This window comes from Poromitra crassiceps (genome assembly GCF_964638095.1).
Source record: "Poromitra crassiceps genome assembly, chromosome: 9".
In the NCBI taxonomy this organism is placed as follows: Eukaryota; Metazoa; Chordata; class Actinopteri; order Beryciformes; family Melamphaidae; genus Poromitra; species Poromitra crassiceps.
The window spans coordinates 36,033,031-36,044,258 of record NC_139630.1 but is presented as its reverse complement, the minus strand read 5'-3'; the positions used below and the strand labels follow the sequence as shown (position 1 = coordinate 36,044,258).

General features: G+C 44.3%; 1 protein-coding gene across 1 annotated transcript; it reads right to left on the bottom strand.

Moving 5' to 3' along the window:
* Positions 1-1,519: 1,519 nt before the first annotated feature.
* nus1 (NUS1 dehydrodolichyl diphosphate synthase subunit) lies at positions 1,520-10,485 on the bottom strand. Its single transcript, XM_083643124.1, has 6 exons — positions 10,278-10,485; positions 7,662-8,023; positions 6,660-6,791; positions 4,961-5,101; positions 3,637-3,736; positions 1,520-3,191 (listed from the first exon to the last, which is right to left on the bottom strand). The coding sequence occupies exons 1-6, from the start codon at positions 10,334-10,336 to the stop codon at positions 3,101-3,103; spliced, it is 885 nt and encodes a 294-aa protein (XP_083499250.1). The 5' UTR covers positions 10,337-10,485; the 3' UTR covers positions 1,520-3,100.
* Positions 10,486-11,228: the final 743 nt, after the last annotated feature.

Below are 11,228 nucleotides of genomic sequence, written 5' to 3'. Positions count from 1 at the left end.
CCTTTAATACTGATGTGGCCCGGGATGAAATTGAGTTTGACACCCCTGAATAGAAGTGAGAACTACTTCTTGGAGCACCTGTGAAGATTTCAGCTAAAACGGTGTAAATCTCGTCAAGTCATCTTGGAATCTCAGGGCTACACCAGGTGAACAGTATGAAAGCATTTTATCTTTGTTTTCTGTTGTTTGTTTACATTGGTGACCCTGTTCACACTCTACTTGCCCAGTCTCCATTTCTCCAAACTGGGACCGGACACTACGGATACTACTACTACTGTATGTAGTACACTTGACTGTCAGCAAGTACCTCATACAACCCCACATCAACAAAATACAAACTATCCCTTTAAGTAAAGAAAGTGTGTACTTTTCCCCATCTCTGTCCCACTGCAACACACTGTGTGGGGATGGAAAGTAATTACACTCCACAAGATACTTCCAAACTACCTCTGCCATGCTACCATTCAACCAACTGATCAGAAGGTCGGTGGTTCGATCCCTGGCTCCTCCAGTCCGCATGTCGAAGTGTCCTGTGCCAGCACCCTGTGTGGTAGCTTGCTGCCATTGGTGTGTGAATGAATGAATGAATGTGTGTGCGTGTGTGTGTGTGAGTGAATAGATGAATGTAGGCATTGCTGTAAAGCGCTTTTACTCTTCTTTGGTAGAGTCGAAAAGCATGGCAATGTAATAGTGTACCACAGGAATGAGTCCGGAAGACCTGGATGTTGGAAGCAGATTCAATTGGAGGTTGTGAGTGCTTCCGTAGCTAGGCCGGTTTCCTCCTGTCTCTCTTTTAGTCATAGTCATGTCTTTGTTTTATATGTGCTCTTAATGTTTGCTTTCATACATGTTTTGCTTTTGTGTTTTAATGTTTCCTTATGTGCTGCTTTGTGTCCTGTCTGTCTTTTGATTCTGTGATTTGCAACTGTATGCTTTGACCTATGTGCTTTTAATATTTGATTGTGTGTCTGGTTGAAACTTTATTGCTGCTATCTTGGCCAGGGCTCCCTCGAAAAAGAGATCTTGTCATCTCAATGGGACTCACCTGGTTAAATAAAGGTTTAATAATATAAAATATATAGCACTTCCGCTTCCTACGTGTAAAAGTCAATGGGATTTTTGTATGGGGATTTTGGTTAAATGTCTAAAATAAGGTCTGCGGTTAACAAACGTTTATGAAACAGCTAACTTTGTGTTCAGCAAGATAATCTTCACAAATGAAGACCGCTTTTATGATTTTTGAAGCGTTTTCTAAAAAAATCACATCTACACTTCAAAGCCATAAAAGGTGGTCCTCATTTGTGAAGATTATTTTGCTGAACACAGAGTTTGCCGTCTCATAAAGTTAACCACAGAACTCATACGTCATCCCTGCGGTACTCTATAATATGAAATATGTTGAGAGTATTTTAGCAGAAACTAGTGGCAGAACACTTTACACCCAGAGTCGCAGAGTGTACATATGATTATATCAGTAACATTTATTGAGACACATTGATCCAACAATCAATCACTTACAGGCATAGTATTATTATTGAGAGAAATGCCATGTTAATCTGTACACCACACCAAGGTGTTTTACTCTGTCTCAATCTACTTTGTTAATGTCGTACCTGCTACTGATTACACAGGCAGTTTTAGTGGATCGGAAATTCAATTGGAAATGGAATTTGGTGGAAATTGAACCAAGTGCTGAGAAGGCAGACATGGCAAAGGAAAGATTTTAATACAATCACACAGCAACTATCCAGACAGAATTTCCACCTGGGAGAATGTGTCCATTCAGGTTGGAGGGGATCTCCAACATGAAGACATTCTAGGACAGGGATGGATAGAAAAAAGGGGGGTAGGGTTATGGGGAAAACACAGAAAGCATGTAACATAACACTGCCAACAACACTCCTGATTTTCACAGAGATCGCTATTTTTAACCGTTTCTCCCGCTGTTTGCTGATTGGTAATTTCTATGGCTGTCCCCGACTCAGAATTATTTTCAGTTGAATCATATTTGGCTGTTCAATATGAATATTCGACTATTCTTTTTTTTTATAACACTCTGGCAATCAGAAAATCCATTGGCATGAGCTTGTTTGATGTGTTGATTTTGCTCTCACCTCAAGATATCTGAATGAGAATGGATTCTATGGGTACCCCCGAGTCTCCCCTTTACAGATAAGGTAGCATTTTTCGATAGGGTAGCCCAACTCTTACTAAATGCAATTGAATATGAAAAATATAAATGTTGGCATAATAAACTTTGATTACCACCAGTATATAAAATATTAGCTATAAATTAGTAGCTATTAATGGGTAATTGAGTGATGGAGTCACAGCATCATACTGGTGGAAGTGCAGTGAAGATATCTGGACAGAAAAACAGGCAACATCTGCTGACATGATATATCATCACTGAAGTTCTCTCATACAGATGGAGGAGATATTTCCAAAGGCAGTCATTGCCATACACACAGGCAGGCAGCCAAACCCCCCACACACACACACACACACACACACACACACACACACACACACACACACACACACACACACACACACACACACACACACACACACACACACACACACACACACACACACACACACACACACACACACACACACACACAGGAACGGGCATTTTAAATCATTCCAATATTTGAGTAATCTCCTTCTATGAACGAGTAGCTGGGTACTTGCAAAAAACAAACAAACAAACAAAAAACACGGGTGGTCAGTGTAGAATCACACAAAGCGGAACCAACGTTTGGCTACGGTACACAGTTAATTTGGTACAGTAGGCTATCAGTAGGCTATCTGCCTATAAGAACTATTACCATGTAGTTGTAGGGCAGGGGTAATGTGGTGTGTAGGAGGCATGGATAGAGGGCTGGTAGCTGGCAGAGCAGAGCAGCAGGGAAGTGTTCTGGCTGCTTTCTGGTCTGTGAGCTGTAAACAGAGTCTGTTGGAGATCCAGGAGCCAGACAGAGAGAAGGCATACCGGTTGCTGCCCACCACCAACGGTTGCCGCCCACCACCAACCTCTCATCCAATTCTCACACTTCTTCTTGTCTGGAGACAGGGCGTAGCGTGGGCCAGCCAATCACTTGCCTAGCCGCTGTTGAGAGGTGGCGTATCGCTGGAGAGCACCCAATAAGTCCTCATAGGAGACATGGATGTGGGAAGGCAGGGAGCTGAGGACAGACAGCAGGAGTTAAGTTAAGTTAATATGTGAAGGCAGGGAGCTGAGGATAGACAGCAGGAGATAAGTTAATATGTGAAGGCATGGAGCTGAGGACAGACAGCAGGACAGAAGTTGAGTTAATATGTGAAGGCATGGAGCTGAGGACAGACAGCAGGAGTTAAGTTGAGTTAATATGTGAAGGCATGGAGCTGAGGACAGACAGCAGGAGATAAGTTAAGTTAATATGTGAAGGCAGGGAGCTGAGGACAGACAGCAGGACAGAAGTTAAGTTAATATGTGTAGGTAGGAATAATAATAATAAGTAGGAAATAATTCAGCATCAAAGTAAAACTAGTTTTGCTAGTTTCTAAACATATATACAATTGTTCACACAATGTCTCACATTCAATCATATATTCACTCACACACACACACACACACCCACACACACTTACATGAGCTCGGTCAGAGGGATGTGCCAGGGCAGGAAGCCGAGCGTGGAGTCGACTGGACCAAACTTCAGCAGTAGCTCTGGATCTGGAAGATTCTTTGACTCTGAGAGAAGAACATAAGCACAAAGTCAAGATGAGAGATGCAAGATGATTAATAGCCACAGTAAGTCATCAGATTACAACATTTACTTTATTAGTCACGGTAAGTAATCCGATTACAAACGAGACATGCGTCGTAACCTTCGAGCCGGTAGGTGTCAGTCTACACACATCAAACCTGATGTCCTACCCAAGTTTATTAGATCCAACGTCGCACAGTGTGGCCTGCAATAAACGTATAATAAAGATTGCTAAAATCTTACAGTCTGTAGACGGCATCAGATACTTTTTTTTTTTTCAGGCAACCTCATTTAAATTCCAGGTGACCCCAGTTGGGGTCGTGACCACAAGGTTGGGGCATACAGCCATGTGGGATTGATTGCCTTCTCTCCTGCCTGAAAACTTTAAGTTGGATTTGATTGGCCCTTCATACAGACAGACAAAAAATGTAATCCTAATGTAGTCCAGTAATAATGTGGGTCAACCTCTCACCAATTTGGGAACGCAACAGTAAAAAACTAAGAAAATCAAGGGGCTGCAGTCGGCAGCAGAAGAAAATCCCTTCCCGCTCCCTGCAAGCTCTGCCATTGGCTCTGACCGACCAGCTCTGACCATTTATGGATTTCCTTTCCGCTCCTGCATGTCGCTCTCAAATCCCTCCGTCGCTATGAACCAACAACAACGCTAGCTCGTAGCTACACACTGAACATGGTAGGTTTTACTACACACTGGTTGCGGTCACGTCCACTCCATTTTGATTGGGTAAAGCGCAGCATGCGTGCCTGCCCACTACGAGCGCTGTTATTCGGCTTTTCACAGAGCTTGCCGTCAGATTTTCGATGCAAGTCGAAAGTCTGTCCGGGGTGTTGGGCTTGTTGACGGCTGCTCTCACCTACTTTCCAGGCGAGGCAGCAGTCAACTCAAACCAGCCTGATGTCTCCGGGAGGAGCGAGACAAAAAGGTGGGGATGAATTCAAAAGCTTTGTCCTATGTGATGATCATGGCCTTAGGAAGTCTTACACACGCAGACACAGACACAAACACACACTAGTATAGTACTTCTGAGCGGTGAATCGAGCACGGAGAGGCTGATGTCTCTCGCCCTCCTCTCTTTCCTCTCCACAGACAGACAGACAGACAGACAGACAGACACACACACACACACACACACAGACACACACACACACACACACACACACACACACACACACACACAGTAGTGTAGTACCTCTGAGCAGTGCATCGAGCATGGCGAGGCTGATGTCTCTCGCCCTCCTCTCTTTCCTCTCCACAGACAGACAGAGCTGCCGGGCTGCCTGCACGATGTCATGCTTCCCGTCCTCTGGAGACAACACCTTCACCACCGCAACTGACCACCGGGGGTGGGGGGGGGGGGGTACACACATTCTTTAAAGTCCAATTAAGTAACTTCTTTACCTTAATATAACAGCTTTTTAATCATGTTGATGGTCCAGTGACTTCTAATAGAGAGAATAGCAGCTCTGTCATTCCCACAGCGCCCTCTAAAGGCCTATACTGTGGATTTTTGGTGTCTGTGTACTGGAGGCATGTATACTTTTCCCAACGGGGTTTAGATGAAGCCACGCCCCTATAACAGCAAATTTAAGACTTGACCTAAGATCTGTAAATAATATGTATCTGCTTGTTTCAAAAGCTAGACAACATTTAGAGTCGGAGACGTGTTAATGATGAATTGTAATGAATTGTTTGTATCAGTCCAGTCGGAGAGAAGTACGCTCTCCCCTCTTTAGTACGCAGAACCCATTAGTGCTGTGAGCATGTTGAAATTGTCTGCACATCCTGAGTTCAACTAAGGACACGACTGCATGCTCTCTGAGGACAGAGGCACGGTGTGCTGCCGGGCATCGACCTTGAGTTAGCGGAGCCGCGTGAGCAGATAAGACCAGATAGAACCCCATTCAGACCGATCTTTTAGATACGGCGACAGAGCCTTATCTACCCCCAAAAATTATACTGCCACCGAAAGTCTCGGAGAAGTGACGACAAAATATTGTGGTGGTGGACAATCTGAAATGAGGTCATTTTGTCACCCACATCAAGTCTGACAACTCTGATTGGCTAAAAAATAGATGTCACTGCAGAGCATGAAAAGACATTTGGAGTGCTGGCTTCTCCCTTCTCTGAACTACAGAGCATGAAGTCATGATAGTTATGATTGGCGCAAACTAGAAAGGCAGGAGAATCAGCCCACCAGTTCAGTTATGGTATAAAAGAAACCGACACGACTTGTGAGAGCAGCTCTTCTCTGGAGAAGGACTCGGGTCTGTTGCTTACTGCTTTGCTTGTATTCAATAGATTCTATCCTTTGCCATCCTACTGCACTCCTGTTTATTAAAGGAAGCCATGGAGCTAATAGACGTGCTGTCGGAGTCATCGGAAAAACATACCGGTACTCTAATTCCGCCAGGGCAAATTCACGTGAACAGATACAGAACAGGCAAGCTGCAAAGGTCTTCTGCTTTTTTGACACCAGCGCTCCTGCCATGATGTTCCAGTGGGACAACCTATTAGCCTTCAGTTCTTATCAAATTAAGTTATTTGGCTCAGAATCACCAAAGTCGTCCTTCTTTGCTGCGATTGGTCAAAGAGTTTGATTGACATAGACCGCAACCTATCAGTTGGGGCTGAAAATACGTCACAGAATCAGTGGTGGATAGCCTTGCGTTCAGACCCTAATGAAGGATTCATTGGGGCTGGATATGAGACTAGAGCACTCATATGAGCATAACAGAAATACACTGTAGGGATCCCATACCCCCCCTTCCCCTTAAAAGAAAACTCTTGGGATCTGGATTAGCCAAATTGACATGGAAAAAGTGGCATTCACCAAACAGCGAGTTGTTTGCATCCCTGTTATTGAAATGATAGTTATGTCAAATCCTTACCGTGGTGTTGGTGCTTGTCATTCCTGTTGGTGAGGAACTCCACATTATATTTAGAGACCTCTAGACCCAGCAGGTCCTGCTGCTGCCGCAAGATCTCCTCCAGCAGACGAGAGTTGTTCTTCCTAAAAATACCTGACAGCAGAGACAGAAAACACACTTCATCCAAGCAATTTTTTTGCATTTTAATTTTGGGGTTAGGATTGATTTCTTTGAAAAAAGAAAAAAGAAAGATGATTTCTGATCAAGTGCTGTTATCTTTGACACAACGTACTTGATTTAGATACATGTTGTATGACAATATAAGACAATACAAGAATACCGCCCCCCCCCCCCCCCCCCCCCATAACAAAAAAAAACAGTGCGACTGAATAATGTGCTGTGCGACCAACTGAAAAAGTTGCTCACACCAGTGCGACCAGTGGAAAAATTTGTCGTGAACCCTGGCTACCCCAAATTAGCGCTGGCTTCTCGGCTGTTGGTTGGCGATGTCAAGCTGTAATACTCCGGGAATGATGGAGGCGTTCCCTGGAGGTTAGTCCCAAGTTATCAACTTAAGCCAAAGCCCCATCCACGTAGGTTACGAGAACGTCTTGCTGAATGCCGACTAGATTCGCTAGCTTTTCATTTGAACACACTCTCTCTTGTACCGTTACGCTGTGGCAAAAGGTTCAAAGAAGAAGGTCCCTGTGTGATGTGACAAAGCTTTATTTTACTTTTGACCCTATTCGCTACGCGATCTGACAATATCCACGACTTTATGTTGCTGCCCTTAGCAGACAGTAGTGGGATATAGAAGTAACGTACTAGGTCTGTAGTGAAATTGAGAGTTGGGAACATGAGAAGCTAACGGCCCAGTACACTGCTCAGTATCGAAATGCGAATCAAACTAGATAACCAGCTCAGGCTTGCAATGTCCTCTTATTTAACATTAAAGCAGAAGAGGAGGCAACAAAAAGTATGTGACTGTCCTGGTCCCAAATGAAAGAGATGTCAAATGTTTACCGTGATGATCATAGATGCTGACATAAGATATCCCGACAGCCATACACCAGACAACCAGGTTGGCTATGTCCGTGTAGCTGGGCTCTTCTTCGGCCACCAGCAGGCCAATGTGGACCGGTATCTTCTCCAGAGACCGGCCATCAGAGATCCAGCGAGAGCGGCGACTGGCGGAGCGGGTCCCAGTGACCAGGCCGGGGTTAGGGTCAGTGTTGTCGGGGTTAGGCTCAGTGTTGTGGTTTAGTTTTTTCTGGTGATCCGGAAACTCAACTAGGGCTACAGGAAGGAGCAGGGTAGCCGGTGTGCGCTCCAACAGCCAGCTCTTCCAGGTCCGGAGCCACAGGCGCAGCCAGGAGACCAGCGTCCTGCGGAGAGAGATGCAGTCATTTCACTAGTGACCACATTTTTAAAACGCCGTAAAGGCTCAACTACACCCAGTGTTTCTGTTTTCACTCTCAAATAAGGGACATTATGGTACTATGGTAGTGTTGTCACGATACAAATATTTTACCCTGCGATACTATACCAGCCAAAGTATCACGATAACGGGTAGTATCACGATACCGTGGAGAAATCTATATATTTGTTTGTTTTATGAATGTGCCATGTATTTACCTACACAAGTTATGATGTATGTATCCAAGTATTCTCCTTTGAGAGAGAGCCTGGTGACACGAGGTTAATGTCAAGTGTAAGCTGAGGGAAGTGCTCACTCTTTATTATTTTGTTACTGTGGTTGGAGTTGTTGTGAGTTTAAAGTACCAAAAGTGTCCAAGTCTCCACTAGATTGAGCATACACACATGGAAACAGGTATAGGCTGACACGGGCGCACGCACACAGATCAACAACATCAACAACAAAGGTTTCTGACCATTTCAATTACTTTCTGGGATGCGCAGAATATTTTCTTTTATGACTATGTAAACACAGAATATCCCAAACGACAGAACAAAGCCTCTTTCATGGGGGGGGGGGGGGGGGAAGAGTTTGTTTCTGCCTTCTTCCGTTCTTTAGTTATCGACAGTTATCGAATGTAGGTCGTTTTCACCAAAGCAGGAAGCTGAGATACATGCCTGTTTGTCCAGCGAAGCGAGTGAGAAATTCACCCCACACGGAGAGCGTACGGGGCGGGGTCACGCTCTCATGTTCTTAGTGTGTTTGGTGCTTCCTGTTACTCAATGTTTGTGGAGGTCTGGGGCTCTAGGTCATATTTGACGGCTGAAATGTACACTATGTGAGGGTTCACAAAGCGGATTACTAATCTAAGTGACAGGAGAAGTCATTTGTGTGCATTTACCATGCTTCTAGTGAAAGAAATCCTCCAGCATTGAGTGACTGTCATGTGCATGTGTCACCACGCGCTGAGGCCCGGGGGTAAACATGTCCTTGCACCGCTTTGAGGCTCCAGGCTGGACGTGTTTCATGTGGTCCCTCCATGAAGGAAGATTGATGCTGAAAATGCTTGCTGGTTTTGTGGGGCAATAACTATATTCTCCGCTAGCGGAGGAATACGAGTGTGGTACCACTTCATAAGGTGGCCAAGAGTGCCATCTATAGCATGGCGGTGAAAAGACTGGTTGACGTCTATAGATGCCAATGGCGGGGAATGAGTTAATATTAATAATGTGAATATTTTCAATTAATATTGTAGTTGGATAAACTGAGGAAAATGCATTTAAACAAGGGTCGTGTTATTCTCAATTTTGACGATATCGGGTATCGGTCTCTTTGATTACGATAATCGATATCGGCCCTGAAAAAACATATCGGTCTATCCCTACTGATGACATCACAATTGCCTAAGTGACATCACTGATGACATCATCACTGATGACGATCACATGTTTTGATTAAATGACTCAATAATAATTACCTTTGCGAGACAAACGTATAGTTGTTGTGCACTTTCTCTGCCGTTACTCAGAGACCAGCATTAAAACGAAGTGTGGAGATGCGTCTCTGGATGATATGTTAGAATAACATGAATTGATGATTTATGGCAATAAGTCTGTCTCGAGAGATTAGGGCGCACGAGACTTTTCACTCCGCTGGGGGGGGGGGGGGCAGCAGCTGCGCGACAGTTATAATTGACGAACGTTAGGTTGTTTAACACAAGCCAAGTCGTTAAACTTCCATGATGCAGTCATCTTCTCCTAGACTCGTCATCTCCCAGCAGCAGTTGTAAACCATTTCAGTGGTCTCTGTACAATGGACCTACAACGACTTTTTGTCTATTTTCAAAAACTTTAAATGTCTTGATTTTCTCTCTCAAATTCAGACTTTCAAGGATTTCAAGGATTTCAAGGACCTGGGGGAACCCTGTCACTGGTGGTCATGATAGGAGGAAACATCAGAGAGACACGCTGTTGCCACAGCTTGACCAACTAATCTTGACAACATTGTACTGTCAACAGCCAGACATTGTACTGTCAACAGCCAGAAGAACAGAACGGTCCACAGGAGCCGACAAGCCGTTTGCCATTCTATTTGACACACAGTGTGAGCAACATCGCAGACACTACTGACTCGTACAGTAACGTAAGAGATGACATTAAACATTTCTAAACTTGTCTAGTGTGCACTTAACGTTAATCAGTGTCTGCCCAGATGAACGTTACCTGTGGAGGTGAACCAGAGCGAGCAGGAGCCGCCACAACACGCCGTCCAGCAGGGCCATGCCTGTCCTCCTTCACGTCCTCCTCTCTATCTGTCTGTCTATCAGCACTGTGACAGGATCACATCACAGAGTTGTGGTGGAGAAACGTTCATTTAAACCATTAATCTACTTTAGTGTCGCCAACAGCTCAGTCCGCCTGTGGCCGCCATCTTCCTTCCCCCCTGACGTCTCTCACAGCTAGGTAAAGTGAGCAGCAGAATCATCTGGATTTCCGGTCTGAATTCTTCAAAATAAAAGCATTCATTCAAACCACTAACTGAAGTCACACAAATTTAATACAGTAGCCTACCCTTAATGTAATCGGAAAGGGTTATACTGCATTTAGATACAAATCCGTATTGTAGTGCTGAAGAATTGTAGCCTACTCAAACCCCCATCACTCAGAAGGGCAAACGGGCCAATAATAACAATAACAAATCAATACATGTAGATAAAAAGCAATACATGTAGAGAGACTGCCAAGGGAACAGCAACTTGGAATTCGGTCATAAGCATCAGTAATAATAAACATCTCAAAGTGCAAGATAATTAGATTTCTGCTTCATTTGTCATGGGAAGCTGCTGTTGGCATTTCTCGCGCTTTTATTTTGAAGGCAAAATCACTAAACTGGAAGACAAACTGCTGCTAGCTGCTGTTCAATTAACGGAGCTCTCCCTGCCAACCCCTGACCCATCACCTCACCAGCATACACGTAGCTCGTGAGTCGTGACGTAGGGTTACAGTAGTCCCCCCCTTTTTTTTTTTTTACTTTATTGTTAATACAAAGAGTACGACAAAAATGCAATATACAATTTCCTTCTTATTTTGTATTGTCTGTCCAAGACCAAGGACCACAATGGAAATGTCTGAAAAGTCTGACTTTGTTTTTATCCTTGATGGTGTTTCCATGTC